The 26044-nt window shown below is 37.9% G+C and overlaps 1 protein-coding gene across 1 annotated transcript; it reads left to right on the forward strand.

The window, feature by feature from the left end:
- The first annotated feature begins 125 nt into the window (after positions 1-125).
- Positions 126-16527, forward strand: inhbab (inhibin subunit beta Ab). The gene is given in 2 exon segments (NM_001018156.1): positions 126-908; positions 14428-16527. Coding segments are annotated over 2 exon segments (1218 nt in total). The 5' UTR covers positions 126-493; the 3' UTR covers positions 15231-16527.
- The last annotated feature ends 9517 nt before the right edge of the window (positions 16528-26044 follow it).

Raw genomic sequence — 26044 nt, forward strand, 5'->3', positions numbered from 1 at the left:
AAGAGAGAGCGAGCGAGAGGGAGGGAGGGAGAGATGAAAAAGTCAGTGAGTCAGTAGTGAGAAAGATTGTAATAAAGTGAGAGGGAGGGATGAAGAGGAGGAAGGTATAATTACAGAGAGAGAAAGAGAGAGGGGACAAACAGTGAGAAGCCAGAGAGGGAGAGAGTGCTAAAGAAAGAGTCAGAGAACTGTCTAACCCTGCCCACTTTACACTCAACCATTCAACTCCGGCACGGGCAGCCGTGCACCGTCAGGTTTCTCCACAGCTCTGCTGCACGGACGCGACCCGGAGCTCATCGACCTGCAGGAGGAGAGAGAGGACCAGCTGCGCTTCCTTCAACTTTTAGCACCATGAACGCTCCGTTCAGATAAGGATTATTTTGGACTGGCTCCCGCTTTTTCCGTATCGATCTGACAAACAAGCCAGTGCGCCGACTGTGATCTTGGCAGAGGAGCAGAACAGGACTGAGGTGTGAGTCTGCCGTCACTCAGGATGTCCTCGCTCACGCTCGTGACAGGGGTGCTGCTGCTGCTCTCCGGCTGTTTGTCAGGGGGCTGCTCGCCTACTCCATCTGATAGTGGCTCTCCAGGTGCGGGACGGCCCGATGATCCCGTGACCCCCTGCCCGTCCTGCGCTCTTGCCCAGAGGCCCAAGGACTCTGAGGAGCAGAGTGACATGGTGGAGGCGGTCAAGCAGCACATCCTCAACATGCTGCATCTGAACACCCGGCCCAACGTCACGCACCCGGTGCCCCGCGCCGCCCTGCTCAACGCCATCCGCAAGCTGCACGTGGGACGGGTGGGCGAGGACGGCACAGTGGAGATGGAGGAAGACGGAGGGGGGCTAGGGGAGCACAGAGAGCAGCCTGAAGAGCAGCCCTTCGAGATCATCACCTTCGCGGAGCCAGGTGAGGCAATCTTTAGTGGCACTTTTATGAGGAAATGTGTTGACATTAATAGGCTGTTTGTGGTGCCAAGTGACGAACGCTCACCTGTTGAGCGAGACGCTGGAGTAATGCTGAAGTGTGCTGATGAAGCACTGCTTTTAAAGCTTGGATGCACTATTAGAGAGTGTATTTATACATTTGTTACAAGTAGAATGTATAGAATTACTAAAAGGTATATAATCATAATTTTTTCATAAATTTATTAGTAACAAACTGTGAACATCGCTTCAGTCTCATAATGAACCAACAATGATCTTGGTTAATGATAATTTCGTCACAGTCACATACATACCTAAATGTTTTAGATTATCTAGATCAAAATAAAAAATGTACTATGAGCAAACAGACAAACAATGAAAAGTTATTTAATTATTATTTAATGTAATTATACAGTTACAATCCATTGGATGGAGGATAAGCAAGTAGTTTTAATTTAAAAATTAACATTTACTCACCATTAACTCAGCATCAATTTTTTTTAATCTTTTTAAAATCTCCAGTTTCTTTAATCTGTTGAATAAAAAAAAAATATTCTGAAGAATAAGTAGGGGGGAGCAAACAATGGAAGTCAATGTCTGCAGGGTTCCAACATTCTTCAAAATATCTCTTTTTGTGTTTAATAGAAAAAACTCAAACAGGTTTGTAAGAAACGGATGATGAGTAAATGATGACAGAATTGCAATTTATTTTGTGTGTGAACGATACCTTTTTCTAGTTATTATTAGATCGAATAGTAATAAAATTAGCCCTATAGGCTTGATATTTGTGGGTTTGCATTTTAAAGCTGCGTACCGCAACAGTATACAGTATATGATGTACAGTGGATGTCACCTCAGATGGCTCCACTCAGACTACTGTTTGGAAGGAGTGCTTTTAAAAAGCACTCAGGTAGGTGTTAGCGGAGGTCTGAGGGAGGGAGGGAGAGTCATCTTAAGGGGAACACATGCGCTGCAGCTGTGGAGTATTAACACTCTGACTGCGCGCTGCAGCAGGAGGCTCTCGGCGCCGCGCTACTGATATGAAATGAGGAAATGATGCCCCTATTAACAGCTATTGAATACAGCCACTCAAACATCTTTAATCCTGGCAAGCTACGGGAAACTGTAGAGACAGCGATTCAGTATCAATACAGACACTTTATCACGATAAGCATCCGACATACATTAAATATTCACTTAAAAATCTTCTTAAAGAAAAGGTTTATCCAGTAATGTAAAACCTGTCATCATTTACTCAGCGATTTTTGTCTGTTAAACACAAAAGAAGTTATCCTGAAGAATGTTGGAATCATAAAGCCATTAACTGCCATTTTTTAAAACTGCTATAAAAGATAGTTTCCAACATTGTTCAAATGATCTTAGTTTTTGTTCAGCAGTAAAAAAAAAAAGAATCATTTACAACCACTTTGACTAGTAAATTGTCTGTGAATTCGATTGTTGGGGGGTAAATGATCCATTTAAAGAAATGGTTTACCTTATTTTCTCACTCTCAAGATGAATGAGAAGATAATATGAATAAAATCAACTGGTTTTGATTTTGTTTGGACCTGAAATGCGATCCACAGCTCCCTTTGTGTTTCAGATTTGGAGCTACACGAGAACAGAGTTTTAGATTTGGGTGAACTGTAGCGTTAACATTCACGTGATGTTTTTTTTCCATTAAGTATCATTCATTCGAAATGTCATACAGGTCATATTAACGCTAATGCTGAGCTCTCTGACTCTAAAAATATGCATCTGCTGACCGGATGATATGCATTTAGCATGGTGCCATCAGTCTAATGATCAGCTTTTTTTACGATTAAAAAACAAAAATGGCCCAAACAATGGTCTTTTTTTTATTGAATACACTTTTGGAGCCACCCCTAACAAACTCTACATCCCAGTCGGTTCAAGTCTGGGATGGGAAGATCCACAAGTGCATTCCATTTTTAATTGGTTCCTCATGACTTATTTATAACAATGTCACTGATCCACAAATCAGCATGACACTGCTGTAAAAAAAGAGAGGAAAAAAACATTTTGTCTGAATGGGGTGCGGAAGCGGATGGTTGAAGCGGCCCAATCTCATGGCATGAGGGCAGTCCCCCCCCCCCCACAAAAACAATATAGCAGTGTTTCTAAAGATAACAAGGCTGACCTATGTTTAGACCAGCACTGGCCATGATGTGGATTGGCAGTCATGTCTGATTCTTATACACAGACTGACCACCAACAGTCCCACACAGGCTTAATGGAAGCTCGTTAATTGCAGCTATCATCATTGAGTGCACGAAGGTGCCAGCAAACGTTTGGCGGCACTGTCGTTTGTGCTTGTTTGCTTACATAAATGTGCATAATGCCTTGATGCTATAAATAGACCTTTTGAATGAACCTAAGATTAAAAAAAGGCCCCTCGGAGCCTTTATAGGACGTTTAGGGGTGTTAATGATGCTCCGGGGAAGCTGGGCAGAGGGGTGGGGTGCTTCGATCCCATACAAAACCCACAGGGCTGTTAGCTGGCCATAATTGCTCCATTCATCAAAATATGGGGCCCAGTAATTACTCTGGGCTGCTCTTCTGTTGGTGTGTGGAATGGTCGGGGTTTCTTTGAAAGTGCGACGGGATGAGTCGGCGGAAGAAAGGCCCATCAGAAGTTTAAAATGCATAAAAAATAAATAAATCATCATTTAGTTTGCCCAAAACGTACAATTCGGTCAGTCACTCACTCTCATGTTGTTTCAGTGCTGTTTGTCTAATCTTTCTCTTTTGAAACTTGGAATAAGATGCCTCCCAGGACATATGGTTGTGAAACAACACTGGACGCCATTGACTTGCATGTACAGTATTTTTCTATATGGTTTCTTAAGAGTAGGAAAGTCAAACAGTTGATCATATGGTAGATATATGGTTATTTGGGGTGTAATTGTTTACAAAAATAATGGTTTTCTGCAAATAAAATAGCTTTACCCCTTTTTCATATATCTTAATAACAAATTACAGCTCTGTTTGTAAATGCAGTCAATACAATTTTATTAAAACTATAAAAACGTATCTCAGCTAATGCTTTAAATTATACCAGGAGCCATAATGCATTTTAATTCTATTTACACACTAAAAAAAAGTTGGTGTAACCCAACTTTGGGTCAAAATTTTCCAACACAACTATTGGGATATAAAGTGTCAAATTTACACAATTAAAATGAACCCAATGTTGGATGTTGTCAATATTTTCCCCAATGTTAGGTTACATTTTTTTATTTGACCCAATGATGAGTTAAAATGGGCTAACCCAACTATTGGGATATAAAGTGACAATCAATTTACCCAATTAAAATGAACTCCATGTTGGGTGTTGTCAATATTTTGTTCAATGTTAGGTTACAACAACAACAGTATTTTTTGAGAGTGTGACAACACAGATTAAACAATTCATATTCAATCTACTCAATCTTGTTCAATTTGACCCAACGATGTGTCAAAAATGGACTAACCCAGCCATTGGGATTTAAAGTGTCAGTTAAATTTAGCCAATTAAAATGAACCTAGTGTTGGGTGTTAATTTATCCAATGTTAGGTTACAACAACAGTATTTTTTAAAGTGTAACAACACAGATTAAACAATTAATGTTCAATCTACCCAATGTTGTTCAATTTGGACTAGCCCAACTCAAATTGGACTAACCCAACTATTGGAATATAAATGAACCCAATGTTTGGGTGTTGTCAATATTTTACCCAATGTTAGGCTACAACAACACAGCAGTTTTGAGAGTGTAACAACACAGATTAAACAATTGATGTTCAATCTGAAATCAGTTTAATTGTGCATCTTAATCAGATTATTAAATATGTTCCAATTGTAAGTGTAATCACTCACAATTTGGTGGTATGGGTAGGTTTAAGGGTGGGTTAAGGTGTAAGGGATGGTCAACAGTATATTTGCAAATGTAATTACAGAAGTTAATTACAGATGGAATTACATACAGGTATTTATTCAAGCATAAGTACACAATAAATACATGTATTTACACAATAAGTACATTGTAACAAACTATTAATTCCTGTGTAAGTACATATTAGTTAAGGCCACTTAATATAAAGTGGGACCACTATTTTTTTTAAGGTAAGTGGTTGCAAACAATTTATGTGGGCTGAATTTAACAAACATATTCAATTTAGTAATATTTAACCTAATTTGTTTTTTTTTTAATTCAGCCCATATAAATTGTTTGCAACAACTTACCATAAGAAAATGTAGTAAATCTATTGAATCCTTTTTTTTTCAGTGCATGCAGTGGTTAAAACACTGACTTTGTACTGAACTGAATAACTCGATGCTAGTGCTACAGTTATAGCTGTTGTAATCTGCTCTAAACTGTCTCAGAGTTGGAAACTTGAGTGAGACTGACAAACCGGTTGAATTTAGACTAATTTTAGCTTCACTCAAAAACACTCCAAATATTTTTGCTACTTGTTCAAATCAATTTTTATGAGCTAAATTAACACAATTCTTGAGTTTTTTGGGAATAACTAATTGTTTCATGTTTAAACTACTTAATTTTGTAAAAACGAATAATGTAACTTAAACAATTTGTGTTGGGACAACATGAAGGAATTGTGTGGAACCCTGCATTCTTTACAGTGTGCACTCAAAAAATGACGTTTGGTGTTCATACTACTTATTTAAAATTAGTTGAAACAACACAATTCATGACACTTTTTTTGGAAAAAGTCAATTTTTTTATGTAAATTCACTTAAATTTGTAAAAACGAATAAGTTAACCTAATTCCTTCATGTTGTTCCAACGCAAATCGCATGGAACCCAGTTTTTTTTTTCAGTGATGTCCATGGATCTCAAACTCAATTCCTGGAGGGCCGCAGCTCTGCACAGTTTTGCTCCAATCAGTCTTGAACATCTTGATTAGGTGGATCAGATATGTCCGATTAGGGCTGGAACATAACTGTGCAGAGCAGTGGCCCTGCAGGTATTGAGTTTGAGACCTATGGTGTAGACCAGGGGTCATCAATCTCGTTCCTGGAGGTCCGGTGCCCTGCAGGGTTTAGCTCCAACTTGCCTCAACACACCTGCCTAGGTCTTTCAAGTATACCTAAGACCTTGATTAGCTTGTTCAAGTGGGGTTGGAGGGTTGGAGCTAAAATCTGCCGGACAAGGGACCTCCAGGAACAAGTTTGGTGATCCCTGGTGTAGACGTATAATCTGGATCTCACCCTGTTTTGCTGTTTAGACTTGTTGCCTCATCTTACTTCTTTCTAAAACGGCTCAGAAGTTGACAGACGCATTACAGCAGGCCTTAAAATTCTTTACGTCTGAACTGTGAGGGATGTTATTAACTACTTATTTGCCGTCCTGACCCTTTTGCCACCCCTGTCTTCTGACGATTCATTATTAGCATACAGATAGGTGATAGGTTTGTGTATTGTACAAGACAATAAGATGTGCAATCCTGTATTGTGTAGACGCAAGATTACACTTGCTTATGTGAAGAATATGTTTTGTGTTGCAGTCATCAGGTGATTGTTGTAGTGATCAGAGACTGCGATATCACTTTTACATCCTGGTACAACAATGCATGCGACTACAGTGAGGCGTCTTCTTAACACAAGCTTTGGGTGGATGCGGTTTTTATTTAACACAAAAGAAAATGGTTTTCTCAAAGTGTTTCAGTGGGCCAACATCCATTGCGAATGCCTTTAGTTAGGTGATTCCTATCCTGGTGTATACAAATGGAATTTAAAAATGAAAATAAAAAAGTATGGTGCTATTCTGCAAAGATTTTGAAATGCATATTCAAGAAAAATGTTATTAATTAAATATTTAATAAATAATATTAATAAATGAATAAACTAATTAAGTATATTAAATATTATATTTTATACTGTTTATAACATATAATATTAAATTATATTATATTAATTCAATATATTATATATTATATTATTATACTGTTTATATTATATTGATTTTTGTATTAAATTATCAATTATTACACTGTATTATTATGTTGTACTTATATTATAATATATTATATTATATTATATTATTTTACATTATATTATATTATATATTAATTAAATATATTAAATATTATATTATTACACTGTTTTATTATATGACATTATAGATTTTTTATATAATATTATATTTCAATAATACAAGATATGATAGATTTTTTTGTATTATATTATATATTAATATTATTATAATGTATTTATTATTGTATACTGTATTTATTATTATGTATGTATACATCATACATCCGTCATCCAGTTTAAACATTCTCTGGGTTAATGCGTGTTATGATTTTGGTCGTCTTCTTGGACACTTTTTAAGCATCCAAATGATTTGCTGCATTTATATAACGGCCATGCTTTAAGAAAGTTCAGTATGATGCGATTTAGTTTCTATGTGCGATTTGATTGGACAGGAATCACAGGACGTTCTACTTCAGCCATTCCTTTAGACAAGGAAAAAATAGTGACTGCAAGTAGAAGGAAAGTAGTGGAGGTAAAGTACCGAAACAGCACTAAAAATGTTCTCAAGGGAAAGTAAAAGTAAACATTTTTAAAACTACTTTGTAAAGTACAATTCATGAGAAAAACTATTCAATTACAGTCATTTGAGTATTTGTAATTTGTTATTTCACACTACTGTATACTAACTCACTAATACAAACTCAGCCAATAGCAGTAGCTGATTATTCAGTGATAGCCGCTTATACTAATTATGTCTTTTAAGCCTTCTATTCAAATAAGTACACAATTTTAAAAGAAGTTGTGAATAGCAACTAAAATCATTAACACTGACAAAAGAATTATAAAATGCCCATAAACAAGCATCTCTGCATCAAAAGTTTTTACATTAGCAGTCTAGAGCTTAAACTGCAGTCTTTTACTTGTTTCTACTTGTACATGAGTCACTCAGTTCAAATTAATTCCAAACAAAATACATTTTCTGTATATTCACACAGATTTAATGCATATTCCTGGTCTCTTTTGATTTACGGGATTATATTCAGCCTTGATTGTCAACTGTTTTATCTGTCGACAAAACTGTTACACAACAGTTTTATACAACAAGTTAGACAAACAGTCGTTGCTTTTAGTTTTAAAAAGATCAGTCAATTATTTAGTATGTATCTATAGGTCTTCTGTTGATAAAACCAGATCCTTGACCAAAAGCCATTTTATAAATTCCAGATATCATCAGAATGTGTTTACCCACGGCACGACTGTAACACAAAGTAAACAATCCTTTGATCTTCTTTGATCCTCTACGTGCTCAACTAGAAATGCTCTTTGTGCAAAAAACAGAATGCAAGCAAGTGATACCAATGCAGCTTTCCAATTGTCAAAACAGGCTTACCCTTGATATTACAGTGCACAGACACAACTATAGCAAACACTGAACATCTAAAAGAGATAAATAGTGACAATATGATAAGATTGTCCGAAAATGAATAATAATAATTGAGTGTGAGTTACGTGACATCAAGCACATTTGAACTTCGCTCTGAAATTGCAGTGTTACTTACAGGATAAGCTCCTTGAAGTGTCCACTTCACCCAGGCCTTCACCTCGGAGACGCGTGCCGTGTGTTTCAACCTACAAGAAAGACAATAAAACTACAGTGAGTTCAGAAAGACTGAATGAAGAACCCAGTGATAGTGGCAAAAGAGCATGTTGCCATTTAATATGGACAGAAAGGGCAAGTCTTTATGCTTGGTCACACACTGCAACTCTTGTTCGAGTTAAGAGGTGTTCAGATAAGAGATCAAGCAGGATAGTGACACACACACACACTCAGAATGAGAGAGAGGTGCTTTCATTTGCAATTAGAAACCAGTGCTTTGCTGTTTCTTTTTCAGAAAAATAAAGGTTCCTTGTCGAGACTGACGATTCCATGAAGAATTTTTTATGTCCATCAAACGTTTTAATTCTATAAAAGCGATCACAAGCAGAGAAAGCAAACTATAAATGATCATTATACTATAAAACAAAAGTTTCATCATTAGTCAAAAAATGGCTTATGTTGAAGCCAAAATTACAAGTTGTGGAATGTGCCACTTTATTACATCATAGATTGGGTAAACCCCGCCTCCTGCTTTCACATCACTGCTCCGCCCCTTGATTTGAGCTGTATTAAAGAGCCCCTATTAGGGGTTTTTGAAAATGAGCTTCTATGCAGTGTGTTACACAACACTAAGTGAAAAAAAAAATCCAGCTGAGGATTAAATCTGAAAGTGCACTGTGTTTAAAACTATTGATTCTTTAGCGACTCAATAGTTGACTCAGAGTCTAATAAACGAATCGAATTCGGTTCGGATCTTTTGTTCGGATCTTTTTGTTTAATCGCATCGATGTTGACATGGTACATGACCAAATATGTAGTTCCAGTTCCGGTAATATGTGAACGCGCTTTCCCTTTAGACACAAGCGGAGGCGCGGGGGATCACGGGACTGATCATGAAGATGACAATCAATTACAGATGTAGATTCAGCTGAGGGGAAAAAGGGGGTTAAAGTTCATTTTCACAACACCACAGTATAGCCAACCTAGCGCTGTGTTTGTTCCTGTTGTTTTTCTGATGATTGATACAACAACCTACGCTGCAATGCGGGATTCGCCAGCCGTTGCTATTAAAGGAGCAGTAGAAAATGGTGGACTTTGTCAGTAACTTTTACTTCAAATAGACCAGTTTCTTTTTCCTCCGGATCATAACATATAAGTGTTATTAAAATTGTTGCCTCGTTTTGTGTAGTTTGCAAAAATATGTGTTTAATTGTGTGCTGTGAGTTGTAATCACCCTGCACTGCTTGTAATCACGTTTTGATTATAGATCAGTGCTTTTACTGTATTGCTCTGGTTAAATCTGTATGGGGCTGATCACATATCATGTTCAAAACCATGTTGAAAATGTGACGCGTGCTTCTTCCTTTACCGATTTAAATGCATTTCTGAACTCTCAATCCTCTGCTGTTTGCCTTTGCTATGGCCACCATCAGCTGTTCCTCACACGCAGTCAATTTTCAAAATAGTTCAGCTTTTGCCACTGTGTGGATTAATACTGAATGTCTTTCGTAATTACTTGGGGTTAGGGTTAAGAGTAGAGTATTATGCTGGTGTTTAACTGCATTGCTTTATTGCATTCCTGCATTGGGCTCTCACATTTTCTGTGCTACTTCATAGTGCAGCCGTGGTGGGCATTTCTCTCTGTCTTGTGCTGAATGCAGTCGATCAATCAGCGCAGATTGGCTTTGTTGAACGAAGGGACAAAGCCGAAGGAAAATGAATGAGTGAATGAATTAATGAAAGAATGATTGAATTATATGTACTGAATATTTATGCAATTTTTTAAGTATTGAACAAAGGGGCACACAGTTGTCCGTGTAAACTTTTAATCCAATGATGGGGGCAACATAGGACAGAAAACAGCCTATTCTTTTAAATTATTTAGATATTAATTATTTAATTATTACTTTTAATTATTTAATGTTACATTTTTAAAACATTCTTCACACCAAGAAAAAAAAAAATTTGTTTTAAGCAGTGCTTCCCAAAGTGGGGGTCGCGAGACAATGACAGGGGTCGCTTGGTGATTTCCAAAAGTCAAATAAATTTTATTAAACTCTTAGAATTACTATATTTTATCCAAAACCCACAGAAGATAAAAATAGTAGTTAATAGTTACATAAAAACAACAACATGCAAATGAAAACCCATTAGCCTTTCAGTTATTTTATTCATAGGATTGGTGTGTTTACATTAGATGAACAACACAGCAATAGCTGCGTTATATTTCTACAATGTTTACCATTGCTGATCCTCATAAACCTAAGCCATATTTCTCATTACTTGCCAGAAATTCCAGTGTCTACCATAAACAACTGGCTGAGCAAAACAAAAAAAGTGTAGCAACTGATAAATGAACCGAGTATATGGGAGCATAACAGAAACTTCAAACAGATTCACATTTGGATGGTGGCACTACATTGTTCACAGATCTGTTTGACAACTAAATCCACTGAGTAAGCGAATATTGGCTTTCGTTTCAGTTTGCACCGCCATCATCACCAAACAAATATGAAGACTGTTTCCAAATAAACTGCCACTGGTCCCCGCAAACTCGTGGACAGCGCCACACAGCCTGAATGTTTACAGATTTGGGGCTGATTCAACTGTTATGGTTGTATCTGCTCATTAAATAGAAGAGTACGATTATTTTAACATTCAAAACTACACACTTCAGCTTTTAAAAATAGCTCTTCCTGTTATGTGTTAAGTCCATTCAGTGTTTCGTGGGAGTTTTCTGACAATGTGAGATTCAATGAAGAGAACAGACCGTCCAGGAAAGTTACTCAGAGATCTCAAAGGCTTTCATGGGTTTAAAATAGTAATTCATCCAGGCAGATTTTCATAATAGCATGACAATCGTGGCACAAAGAAATAAGCGAGCGCTTTTGTGATGAAAATAGCTAGACGCAACATTCAAATGGCGTCTTTAAAACGTTTAAGGTTCGAGACATGGAAAAAAAAAACATTGAGAAACAATTCAAAAATAGTCTAGACTCTTGAGTGTATTGACCCTTCTATAGTTTCCTAGATGGCTATTATTCGAGTGCTATATGAGATGAGTGAGTAAAGAGATAAAGCTGCAACTATTTGTCTAGATAGATTTCACTGACAAACATAAAAGATTGACTTCTGGAGAAGGGGTTTTCACATCCACGCTAACTATCCTTTATATCAGATAACATAAGGTTTATTTAATGTGGGCATGTTGACTAAACAGTTGAATTAATCGGGGTTGGCAGAGAGTCGTTTAAAAGAGTCAATCGGCAGTGGTTACTGATGCTGGGCTGGCTTATAGCAGACAGTCATGTGCGAGTTATAGGGAAGGCCCTTGTCATAACATACATGCTTTATGTACACAACTGGAGTGCCAGGATTTTAGGAGCAGGAAATGTTTTTATGGACTAAGGCTAGGTGTTGACGAAGAACTGCAGATGGTGGAGATCGACCGCAAAAAAGAACATATCCCCTCTCTCTCTCTCTCTCGCAGTTTAGTATGACAGGCGTTTTGTGCTTGGATTCTGTCGAGCTGTTTTTCATCTGATGGCTTGTACAGAGTGTTTGTCATTAATAATCTGATCCACACAGAGCAGAACTCCTCAGCAAAATCTGGCAGATTTCCACTCACGCCATTCACAAAGTTGCTCTACACATCGGCACCATTTGAGAGTTTGTTTATTAAATGTTTTGGTTCATTTGATTTTACAAGTGTGCAGTTCCATTTTTTTTTTTTTTTTTTTGCTTTATTATTTTGGTTTTAACTGAACGCACAGACCTATTTACACCTTATATTATGATGAATTAAGATTGATTGGATCAGAAGTTGTTACAGTCACCAGCGATGTAACTACTGCAGATATTTGGAGAACTACAAATCTGCCACATATACGAACTACGAACTTCCAGCATGCACTACACACACCGGTTCCTCATTCTGTTGATTACACATTCACAGCCGGAGGTTCGTTATGAACTTATACTTGTACTTCAAAAGCAGAACAGACACTTGTCTTTGCCTTGCTAGACCCTTGCTTTGTTTTATTGTTTATTCCTGTCTACTTCCTGCCTTTTGAACATCTGCTTGTTTATTGACCATGACTCTGCATTTGCCTGTATACATCTGTTTGCCCCTGTGCTGACCATTGCTAGCCTGACTATTCTATGTTGAATAAACCCTGCATTTGGATCCGCATTTCTTTGTCGGCGTCCATATTCACATATCAGAAATAACCCCTGTTTTAATCAATTAGTCTTATTTGTCAACAATTTTCGATCCTTTTCCCCTTTCCCTAAAAAGAGCCTATATCGGGAGGTGTGTGTACAGTACAAGGACTTTTTTCTAATCTTGATAAATGCTTTTGAAAGAAGTGTCCTTGCGATTTCCTGCAGTTGAGGTTTTAACATGTCCGCTATATCTGTTTGCATTTTGTTTTTGCAAACATTCCCCAAAAAGCATATTAAAGATTTGTATCTATCAACCAATATATCAGTTATTGGCTTCTAAATACAGAAAGCTACATTCATTAATCTCTCAATGTTCTTTTGCTATATTTCTCAACTTAACTTACTATTTTGCGACATACAGAGATGCACCTTTGTTTTTTTATTTTGAAACTACTAAATATTACAGTTGTTGTGCATAGATCTCTGTTTGATTGAGTACTTTAAGTGTAGTGTCTTACAGAGTGCAACAAGAAATTGTTTTTGTAAAGTAAAGTGTTCCCTTGAAAACCAGAATATTGCAAATGAAACCTCCAACAATTAAGAATTATGAATCTAGGCTCTGTCCATACGGCAACAGATTTAGGTCAATCCGCAAAAGTCTAATATTGCTTTGGCCTTCTGTCTACAAGACACCAAGAGATGTTGGTGCCCTAAAACAAATGATATATGTATTTGCAAGAAACTTTTTGAAAGAAAAAAAACACAAACATTGTCATGTGGACATAGCTTTAAAGGGTCACGAAACACCAAAACTAATTTTTCATATATATGTACCATGTTGCTAAAAACACTTGTTGGACACATAAATTTTACAAAAAAAAGTGAAAACTGGTTGTTTTTGTATTATTTAGAGAAAATTATTTCTTCCGTCCTGGAAGATGTATGTACCGGTCGGTACAACGTGACGTCTTAGAGTTTACAACATTAACTCATGAGAAAGTCTTTGTTCAAACCAATCAGCGTGCTCTATTGTAAATGAGGTGCAACTTTATCAATATGCATTATGCTCCGCTTGGCGCCACACCACACATCCTCCTGCATTTTAAAATTCTAAACATAGGTTTCTATTAACGTACGCACAAGGGAGCCTCAAGTCGGTGGCTGTCTGTGGCACCTAGCTACAACTCAGAACACTGTTCATACTTCTGCCATGCCACAGAGTGCCATCGGGTGTGTGTTACTTACAACTGCCATGTGCACGGCTTGGTGCCAGGCAGCACATCCAGTTTGTGACCCCCTTTAATTTCATGATTTAAATGTTTTTATATTATTTCAACCAATTTTTATTTGTAGTTTTCATTTGCGGAGTACTCTCAGCTCCATTTTTTACAACAGGAAAATTGTGTGGAGTTTCTCTAAACCAGGGATGTCGAAACAGTGTTTTACAGATTTTAGCTCCAACTTGCCTCACTAAAACTGCACAGATGTTTCTAGAAAGCTTGATTAGCTAGTCTAGGTGTGTCTAATTGGGGTTTGAACTAAACTTTGCAGGACACCGGCCCTCCAGGACCGAGTTTGGGCACCCCTGCTCTAAACCTTTGCTTTATTTTGGACCACTTTTTTGTTTGATTTTCAATGTTATGATGTCAAAAATGGGATTAAATGCAAAATCTGAACATTCAACAATGCAAATCTCCAGCCAAACATAAAGGTAATCAATTGTCTCTTGTCTTTTGTCCACAGGAGATGCCCCTGATGTCCTGAAATTTGACATTTCCAAGGAGGGCAGCACACTGTCAGTGGTGGAGCAGGCCAACGTCTGGCTGTTCCTCAAAGTAGCCAAGGGCAGCCGAGTGAAGGGAAAAGTATCCGTTCAGCTCCTTCAAAATGGCAAAGCTGATTCAGGCTCCACCGATAGACCAGAGGACCAAGTGGTGTCTGAGAAGACCATAGATACACGGCGTAGCGGCTGGCACACATTACCGGTACCCCGCACAGTGCAGACCCTGCTGGACGGGGACAGCAGCTTGCTCAGTCTCCGTGTCTCCTGTCCGATGTGTGCTGAAGCTGGCGCTGTACCCATCCTAGTGCCGGCAGAAGGAAACAAAGTCAAGGAGAGAGAACAATCTCACCGGCCGTTCCTCATGGTGGTACTTAAACCAGCTGAGGAGCACCAGCACCGGCGCAGCAAGCGAGGCCTGGAGTGTGACGGTAAAATCCGCGTCTGCTGCAAGCGCCAGTTCTACGTCAACTTCAAGGACATCGGGTGGAGCGACTGGATCATCGCTCCATCTGGTTATCACGCTAACTACTGCGAGGGCGACTGTCCCAGTCATGTGGCGAGCATCACAGGCTCTGCGCTCTCCTTCCATTCCACCGTCATCAATCACTATCGGATGCGTGGGTACAGTCCGTTTAACAACATCAAGTCGTGCTGCGTGCCCACGCGCCTGCGGGCCATGTCCATGCTCTACTACAACGAGGAGCAGAAGATCATTAAGAAAGACATCCAGAACATGATAGTGGACGAGTGCGGCTGCTCATAACTCCAACTGTTTATTGTTGGTACAAAGCACATATCAGCGGATTGAGGCGGTCTGTGTTTCACCCACAAACTTTTGAACTGCAAACTCGCACAACCTGTCTTGTTTCTGGATCATTCCAACAGGACTGGTTGTTGGAGAGGTCTTCGTGGCACTTTCATATTAAAAGAAAAAAACGATGGAGGGAGAATAAAGCATAATATATTTTTTTTAATGAAGGAATGGAGACGGGAGAGGGAACGGGTGCATGGGGCAAACGTTCAGCCCTGATTCTCTGCACTGCAATAAAGAGACTTATTTTGAAGTGTGGAACTATATATTCTGAGAGGAATGAGGAGGGAAAAAATCATGCAACTCTATGCAAGACAAGTATTATTACTGGATGTTCTTCTTTTTATTATTATTTGTCTTTTAGCGTTTGTTTAATGTTGTTTTTAATGTTGTCCCTTTCCTCACGAAAAGTCATTTTGTTTAGTGCGTCTTTAAACGAAGTAGTTGTTTTGATTTCGTTTTTTCTTTTGAGAAATACTTGAACAAATTTAGTTTGACCAGCTGCTGGAGCCAAACTACTTTATTATTATTTTTATAATATTATTATTATTGATAATCACCTATTAATATTATTATTTTTCTCCGAAACATTCTGAATGTTAAAGAAAAGTAATATAAATTTGCACTAAGCCAACATTTGTACCATGTGAGCCCCAGAGAACTGCGGGCCGCATTCCAGTTGCCATATCATAGTCTAGAACCATAAACATTTGGTTAAACTTACACATAGAAAACCAAAGACCATACACACCCTGTTCACAGAGCAAATCCCCAAAACGCCCGGCTCGGTGAATTTAATCAAATTAGGAAACAACTGTGTATGGCCAACATAATACCATTAACTCAATATAGCACATAAAATAACTTTTTTGTTTTGTTGTTTGTTTGTCCTTTTCCTGAAACAGCCTCAATGTTAAGATACTTTTTGCTCTCTGTGTTTTTTCGACAGTGTTTGTCTCTGCCAACGTATAACAAAGGTCTTAGTATCTGAACTGAAACCTAGCCTTCAGACGCTGTTCTCCACAGAAATATTCAGAGATAGAAACAATGTCCTGGCAATGTTGGGTTAAAAGTACAAGACGCTGAAGGAATTTACTTTGTTTTATGTAGAGTTATGCAACATATGATTTATTTATGTGTTGCTATGTTGTAAAGAAAATCGAAATATGTGCTTGTCATGTTTTATATCTAATTTATTTTGCAGCATATTCTTTGCTTCACTATTAAAAGCTGAATTGTACAACTTCAACTTTTGGTTTAAGTGTTTACTAGGCTGTGTCTTGACTTTTAGTCTAATTTTTGTAATCTTGTACGTGACCTTAAATATCAGCTATGCACAGCCAAGGCAGATGCTGTGCAAACTGGTGTGAACTCGGGGGTCATTTTTAGCCATGCATATATTGTCTAATGAGAGGTTTCGGTTGTTAGGAATCAGAGATATTATTGGCTGGCTTTAAATAAGATGTTCTCACATTGTCAGCAACTTTTCATTTACAGTTAACACATCCATGTTCTCGAAAAATACTGATATTTATGATATTTTACTGTTGAATGATTATTTTAATACAAAGACTTAATACACTGTAATACACTGTACTATAATAAGGTCAGTAATGTTTTATATGCCAGGTTTTAGGGGACTGTTTGGTACTTCATTATATTTAAGCAACAGCTAGAATTTACAGTGCATCTGGAAAGTATTTATAGCGCTTCACTTTTTCCACATTTTTTATGTTACAGTCCTATTTCAGAATGGATTGAATTAATTTATTTCCTCAAAATTCTACACACAATGCCCCATGATAACAGTGTGAAAAAAGATTTTTTGAAATTGTTGAAAATGTATAAAAAAAAAAATAAAAAAGCTGAAAAATCACATGTACATAAGTAATCACAGCCTTTGCTCAATATTTTGTTGATGCACCTTTGGCAGCAATTACAGCCTCATGTCTTTTTGGATATGACGTCACAAGCTTGACACGCCTGTCTTTGGGAATTTTGTTTATTCCTCTTTGCAGTACCTTTCAAACTCTTATTAGGTTGGATGGGAAGCGACGGTGTACAGCCATTTTTAGATCTCTCAAGAGATGTTCAATAGAATTAAGGTCTGGGCTCTGGCTGGGCCACTCAAAGACATTTATTGAGTTGTTGTGAAGCCACTACATTGATATTTTGGTGGTGTGTTTTGGGTCATTTTCCTGCTGGAAGATGAACTGTCGCTCCAGTCAGAGGTCAAGAGCACTCTGAAGCAGGTTTTCATTCAGGACGTCTCTGTACATTGCTGCATTCATCTTTCCTTCTATCCTGACTCATCTTTCAGTTCCTGCTGCTGAAAAACATCCCCACAGCATGATGCTGCCACCACTATGTTTCAATGGTTTTTCAAATCATGTCCAATCAACTGAATTTACCACAGGTGAAGTCCAATTTACCTGCTAAAACATGATCTGTGGAAACAGAATGTACCTGAGCTAAATTTAGAGCTTCACGGAAAGGCTGTGAATACTTATGTACATGTGATTTTCCAGGTTTTTTATTTTTAATAAATTTGCAACAATTTCAAAAAATCGTTTTTAACATTGTCATTATGGGGCATTGTGTGGAGAATTGAGGAAATAAATGCATTTAATCCATTTTGGAATAACATAAAATACAAAGGCTGTAACATAAAATGTGGAAAAAGTTAAGCGCTTTCCGGATACTTTACGGATGTACTGTATTTTTAAACATAGACCTAAAATGACACTTTAAACTGAAAATGTGAAAAGTCTTGTATGCTTTAGGCCTCATTTAAATGCATTGCACATCCAAAGACAAGTACAAAAAAAATTAAAGCACTTTTTAAATGTTAAAAAGAGATATATATTATTGTGATAAATGCACAAAAATGCTATAGTCATTTGATTTTGAGTATCTACTGATAACGAAACCTGATCTGATACTTCTATAATACATAACAAAGAATAGAGAGTGAAGAAAGAGATCCAGGTTCCTTATTTTTTATATAATTCACCTTTTTATTTTTAATTTAACATTCAACAATTCTGTTAACAGACAGAGCATTTCTGTGAGGTAGCTTGAACAATCAAGTAATAACATCAATTCTTCACTTTTGGACTTTGGTGCAACAGTAAACATAAAAAAAAAAAAAATCTGATATAAAAACAAATACCACCTCAATTTAAAATCCCTGGCAGGCAATCCCAAGTTTACATATCTCACAGTTTGCTATGTCAATGTTGTTGTCATCAACTTTATAATACCTCCAGACCAGCTTTCCACTTCAAGCTGCTTCCGTGTTCTACTTTGCTGGCATTTAAGCAATAGCCCATGTTGTCAGATATAGCTGATTTTTTCAGCCCAAAAGCTGTCCGAAACCCACCAAAATGCAAAAAAAGGCCCATAATTATAGATTATTTTTTATTTTATTTTAATTTATTTAAATAGAAAATTACCCTAGTTACTTTAACTGTCAGAATTTTTAACACCAGCAGTCACACAACATAACCGAAACACTGCCCCCCTTTCACCCACACACTGCAATGTTAAGAGTATGTTTTACTTTTGAAATGGGGTATTAATTCGTCCTATTTTGGCGTTTTAAATGATTTTGAACAGAGCTAGGTTATGCATGTCAATCAGACGACGCTTCAATGTTTGTTCTTGCTGTCAATAGTGAAAAAAAGCATAGATAAAAGTGTCATGATAAACTTCTGTGAGTTTAACTAGGCACTGCGTGATGCGGATACATGCGAAGGAGAGTCAGATTTTTCCTCCTCTTGCGGGTGGGCCCACACAGTTTGTGCTATGCACTGGTCACTACTAACTGAATGGAGTAGGAGAACACAGTTATATTTTGTTAAATAAGTTGCATATAAAATTTACGTTTCAAAACCACCCAAATTTTGTCAACCCGCCTAAGCTATTTTTTTTACCCGCACAATCAAATTCAACACTGCTAATAGCGTCTCTGCAACAAAGTGATGTCATGCCGCACGGGTTGCTGTTTCTGTGGGGAGTCAAGAAGGAGGTCTAACTCTGTGCCACTGTATAACTATTGATGTGTTCAAAAATTATGAGAATATTTATAATATGCTGATCGAGAGGTAAGGTCAGATTCCGATCGAGTCTGAAAACCACTTGAAAGTCACTTGATCTGATCTGGACATACTACTATCAAATTTTATAGAAAACAAATATCTTTAAATAATTAAATACATAATAAAGATCAACATTTGAATAAATCTATTCAAGTTTTCAATTTGATGTTAATATTTTTAAAATGATCTTAAAGTGAGATTTTGTTTGGGAAAATGTAGGGATTTGTATGTCTGCTGTCATACGGAAACAAGTTAACTTTATAGTCAAGAGGATTAAAAAAACATACTATTTAAGGGGAGGTTTCTTGGACAGAGTTTAAATTAAACCAGAAGTAGGCTTTAATCTAGAACAGTTAATCATGGGTTTTTGAAACACAGATTAAAGTAAACACAGATTATTAACACCTGAACTGTACTAAACTAAACATGATACATTTAAAACCACCTCTGCAAATCACAACTATGGAAGCATACGAGTAGCATAATTCAATTCAAAATGTAATATGCAAAATGGCAATGCAATATGTTAAATGGCAGTGTATTTCTGTATTTGAATTTGCATTTTCCAAGACATATGAGCAATGTTTGGTGCAGAATGAAAATGTAAATTAAATTACATTGTTTGCATTTCTCATTTCAAACACTGTTTTAATATGTAAATTGTATCCACATTTTAAAGCTTTATAAGTAGCAAAATTACATTGAAAATGCTATACACAAACTTAATTTAATGTGAATAAAGTACAAGCAGAAACTGTAGCAAAATGATAATTTAAATGTTATTTGTCCTAAATGCATTTACGCTCGCGTCTAGGAAACGCAGGATTACATTTTCAGCATAACAGCATGGGATGTGTGTAGCAAAATTAATTTTGAAATGTAAAATGCAAAACGATAATGCAATATGTAAAAGGCAGTGTATTTCTGTATTTCAGTTAGCATTTTCCAAGACATATGTGCAATGTTTGCTGCAGAATGAAAATGAAAATGAAAAAAAAACATAATGCATTTTCATTTAAAGAGCCCATATTATGGGTTTTTGAAAATGCCCCTCCATGTAGTGTGTAACACAGCTCTAAGTGAAGTGAAGTATCCAGCTAAGGCTTAAATCTGTAAGAATACAGTGTTTAAAACGGTTGATTCATCTATAAAAGAGTCGACTCATAGTGCTTCGAACGAGTCGCCTTGATACCGATTCATTAGGTGTTTCGCCATGACGTACGAACGAAACCAAGTTATTCACGTGCACGCGCAAACCCGGGAGATTTCAAACCTGAGGCCCCGCCCTCTGACGCAGAAACCCAGACACACCCAGACACACACACACACACACCCACAAACACACGCACACAAACATGCCGGTCGACTGAAGTCACACTGCAGATGGATATATCGATTCTCTACCCAGAGATGAAACCTCAGCATTATAACCAAGCAGTTGGAAACTTCTGGAAACTACAGGCTACAAAGAATACTTCATCTGCGTTTGTTAAAGTAAGGATCAGTAAAGAATAACTTACTAATGGACGTCAGGATGAGTTTCTTCCTCCATTTCTCAAATGTAAGTACGTGCGATTAAAGTTGCCTCGTTTACTCTAGCTTGCAAATGTATTTAGTTGTGATTTATTACTTGTAACCGCGTGTACTGTATCAGGTTAACTGGCTATATTCTCTTATCGCGTGCAAAGTCACGTTAAAAACGCGACGCGTGCTGTTTGTTTACGGAGCTCCGTGGTAAGTTAGAGGTCTGCATAAATTTCCGAATCAATCGCGGGAGCAGTCGGTAACAGGTTTAAATTGGGACGGGAGCGGGCTGTCTAGCAATATCGTGGATATTACTATGCGAATGAGACAGAGCTTTGCCTGCCTGTGTGTCTGCTTGTCGCTTGTGTGTATGTGTTAGTGCGCGCGTATGAGAGAGAGAGAGAGAGAGAGAGAGAGAGAGAGAGCTCTGTCTGGCTGTTTCTGGACTGTTTTGCTGGGTGATTTTCGGTTATGTTCTCCCCCGCTCTTTAGCGGGATTGGGCGCGGCAGGTAGAAAACGGGGCGGTTCGGGCACCGGGACAAGAAATTCTAAATATAAGCGGGAGCGGTCGGGTTCAGGCTAAAACCTGGCGGGTGCGGGCGGAAGCGTTGTCGTCCAGAGGTGTGTGTGTGTTTGTGTGTGTGTGTGTCGCAGCTAAAATCCACGCCTACACTATGGAGCGCGTATGAACTGTGATTACTTTTATATTGCTGATTAGCTATTGGGCATTTCATTCTCTGACTGAAGGCAGTCGACCAATCGTGACAGACTGTCATCGGTCCAATCAGCGCAGATTAGCTTCGCGCTAAGGAGGGGTTTAGGAACAAATGAATCAATGGTCGATTCATACAGGAGTCGCTGGGATAATTAGGTAAAAATAAATGCAGATTATAAGACCATGAAAGTGTTTTTTGACTTTGCATGCATATTAGACTGTTGTTGGAGACCCTTACAACCAAGATATGACCCTATTTCATGTATAATATGGGCTCTTTAACACATCGCGACGAATGAAAGCCAATTTGAAATTGAAAATGCATTCTGGCCTGGCCACGCCCACAGACGGCCACCGTTGCTGCAAGGCAGGTTTTAGGTTATGTCGTCACAGCTGCCGCGAGGACTATTAGGGACATTTGGCAGCATAAACATGGCGAAGTCTGTTCCTCAGCGGCTTCGTGAAGCTGCACGAGCCCTCGAGCTTGAACTGGGAAATAGTTTAGAAAACCAATCACCTCCTAGCTCAGTAAACTTGGCTTAAGGTTTGATATTCGCGCACGCAGTTTTAGGGATCATCTGCAAATTACATCGACAGAACCTAAAGGGGCTTTAGCTGATGTGTACTGTATGCTTATGACAAGAGCTATTGCCTATTTCTGCATTGTATGTACCATATAGTTAGAGGTATAGTAGCTTTGCTACCTGTATTAAATCAGTCTGGCCTCTAACCATTTATTGGAATCTCCTCAATTTTTTTCTGCTTTGCGTTACTGTGCGTTTTGGTTCTGTTGATGTAAATCGCAGATGATCCCTAAAACTGCGTGCGCGAATATCAAACCTAAGGCCAACTTTACTGAGCTAGGAGGTGATTGCTTTTCTAAAGTATTTCCCAGTTCACGCTCGAGGGCTCGTGCAGCTTCACGAAGCCGCTGAGGAACAGACTTCGCCATGTTTATGCTGCCAAATGTCCCTAATAGTCCTCGCGGCAGCTGTGACGACATAACCTAAAACCCGCCTTGCAGCAACGGTGGCCGTCTGTGGGCGTGGCCAGGCCAGAATGCATTTTCAATTTCAAATTGGCTTTCATTCGTCGCGATGTGTTAAATGAAAATGCATTATGTTTTTTTTATTTTTCATTTTCATTCTGCAGCAAACATTGCACATATGTCTTGGAAAATGCTAACTGAAATACAGAAATACACTGCCTTTTACATATTGCATTATCGTTTTGCATTTTACATTTCAAAATTAATTTTGCTACACACATCCCATGCTGTTATGCTGAAAATGTAATCCTGCGTTTCCTAGACGCGAGCGTAAATGCATTTAGGACAAATAACATTTAAATTATCATTTTGCTACAGTTTCTGCTTGTACTTTATTCACATTAAATTAAGTTTGTGTATAGCATTTTCAATGTTATTTTGCTACTTATAAAGCTTTAAAATGTGGATACAATTTACATATTAAAACAGTGTTTGAAATGAGAAATGCAAACAATGTAATTTAATTTACATTTTCATTCTGCACCAAACATTGCTCATATGTCTTGGAAAATGCAAATTCAAATACAGAAATACACTGCCATTTAACATATTGCATTGCCATTTTGCATTTTATATTTTGAATTGAATTATGCTACTCATATGCTTCCATACACAACTAGCTGGATTGAGGTTGCCTATAAAACATGGAATGAACCTGGAAAGTTTTGAATTGTATGCAACTGAGAAGCTAATGGCAAAGACAGCTGAAAGGAGACTGTGATGTGAAACATGAGAAAAGTCTTTTAAAGGAAATAGTTTCAAGACTTCCCGCACGGATCAGCTGTTGAATCAAAGAAAATGGCTGCCTGGAAATCTATTTGTGATGAATTGGACGCTTTGACTTGACTTAAGCTTTTCAAACAAATAATGGTCATTTTTAAGCAATATTCCACCATGATCTCTTATTTCTAACGGTTTATACAGAGTTGAGAAAAATACAAGGTAAACGCAAAATTTCTTCATGTTGTCCCAATACAAATCGATTACATTATCTTAATTGTTTTACAAAATTTAATTTGACAAAACATAAATTAGGTTAAAAAAATAAAAATAAACCCAAGAATTGTGATGTTTCAGCATTACAACTAACAGACACCTCCTCACAATTTCTGTTTTTTTGTCATAGCACTGTCAAAACTGGCAGTTGGAGGGGCCCAATGCCTCAGACAGATGTAATCTAAAAATTATATTGAAAACCAACAGGAAGTGCATTTATAGATTTTATTAAGTGAAGTTTATTTATAAACTAATTTTGAGAGGATCATATGCTTATGATTGCTTGCAGCCGGCCCCGCATTATTCAATTTTTGATTCACCAATCAGACGATTCCTATCCCCTTCCATCCCTACTTCTCCTTTCCTAGATGGGTGGCACGGTGGCCCAGTGGTTAGCACTGTTGCCTCACAACAAGAACGTCACTGGTTCTAGTCCTTACCAAGCCAGCCAACATTTCTTTGTGGAGTTTTTATGTTCTCCCCGTGCTCACATGGGTTTCCCCTGGGTTCTGCGGTTTCCTCCCACCGTCAAAAAAAAAAGCAACCTAAGTTAATTGACTAATCCAAATCGGCATCATGGACCTGCTCCTAGTAAATAGTTATCTTTTAGGAGTAATCACTATCTGTTCATTAGCTACTATAGCAGGGGAGTTCTCGAGATCTTCATAAGCTCAAATTCCTCTCTCACCTTGCAAATGGGAGGGGGCCCCGGGCTCGAGGATCTTATGAGCTCAGCGCTCTCTCCCGGGACAGCATGCCAAACAAGCTTTATAAACAATCATCAGCTAAGTGTGAACTCTTGAAAAGATTACAAGGGCAAACAATTTATTTTTTTTAATGACATGCACAGATGAATTGTTCGCCCCAAAACCAAATACATTTTTAGTTTTAATTTCATGTGTACTTTTAATACCCAATGTGTACTTTAATCTTTCCAGTGTGCAACAATGTTGGAAAACTGTAACTGGGGAGTGCAAACACCTTGAACAGTTAAGGAAAATCCACTCTTTCATTTCCTATTTTCCTCAGCATCTGGAGTAGATGGATGCTTAATGGGAATATGTGTTCCATCAATGCAACTCATGACTCCAGGGAAATTTTTCATATTCATATAATAGTACCTTGTAGTTAACCTTGGTTGTAGGATAAGGGAAGTTTATGTAATATGGCCTTAACACACTGTTGGTTCACTGACACCACATAAATCCCCAGTTTTTGCACCACATGCCAAAAAGCTTAAAAGTTAAATGAGGACCTGGAAACAAACTGCAACAAGCTGTTCTGTTTTGTGCATGTGGAAACAAAGTCTAAAATGTATTTAATCAAATTGCTGCAATGGGTCACTTCTGTCTGCAAGCACTTGTCTTGCTGGTGGTAAATCCAAGTAAAAGTTAATCTGAAGTTGAAGTGTCAGTTCACCCAAAAAGTAAAATGATTTTACTCATCCTCATGTCATTCCAAACTCCGGAGACATTTATTCATCGTAAGAACACAAATTAACATATTCTAGGTCAAATCAGAGAGCTCCTTTATCCTCCAAAGAAAGCAACAGTCCTGACTTAACCCAGAAAAAATAACCCCAAAAAAACATCCTCAAAACAGACCATATGCCATCAGTGGTTTACTCTGAATATTATCAAGCTACGGAAATACTTTTGTGCAATCATAAAATAATGACTTTATTCAAATCTTCTCCACAGTGTCAGTATAGGGTCCACTTTACCACACCTCTCTGTAGGGTTGGGTATCGAAACCCGGTGCCATTATAGCACCGGTACCTTAAATCAGCATATGAATTTCGGTGCTACGACAAGGACGTAAGCATCAAAGGGGAGCATGAAAAAAGGCACAAATAGACGTTGTCACAGCATCATTAAACATTTAATTCTAAACAACTTTGAGGAATACTGACAGTGATATCAGGCGTTTGTTATTGTCGCTAGGGAACAGACGCACGCAACGTAGTACAGCGCATTCAGCCTGGTTTTCGGTGAGCGAGAGCGACACTCTTCAGATCTACACGCGTGATCACGTTCATCCAATTTGCTTTAACTAAGCATTCTAAAGCGTATTTTACAAGCAAGGATTCTGACACAGCAACTATCTTTACAAAAGTTGCGTGTATGGGGGAAACATGTCAAACTTAATGACACAGGGCTCAAAGGCAGAGGAGAGGAATGCCTCTCTCGCGTGCTCCCTCCCTCGGGCACTGGCTTTCGCGGCACTTTCTCTTGCTGTGACGGTGCTGCGCGCATCAGTTCCCTGCATTCGTCAGTTGACACCCAAATTGACTCAGGTAATAAAAAGATTAAACTTCAGTCATGTTCATGTTGTGAAACACTGTCAAAATGTCCACTGTTGATGATATTAGACTTCTGTTTT

This window comes from Danio rerio, chromosome 2 (assembly GCF_052040795.2).
Source record: "Danio rerio strain M-AB ecotype USA chromosome 2, GRCz13ab, whole genome shotgun sequence".
Lineage (NCBI taxonomy): Eukaryota > Metazoa > Chordata > Actinopteri > Cypriniformes > Danionidae > Danio > Danio rerio.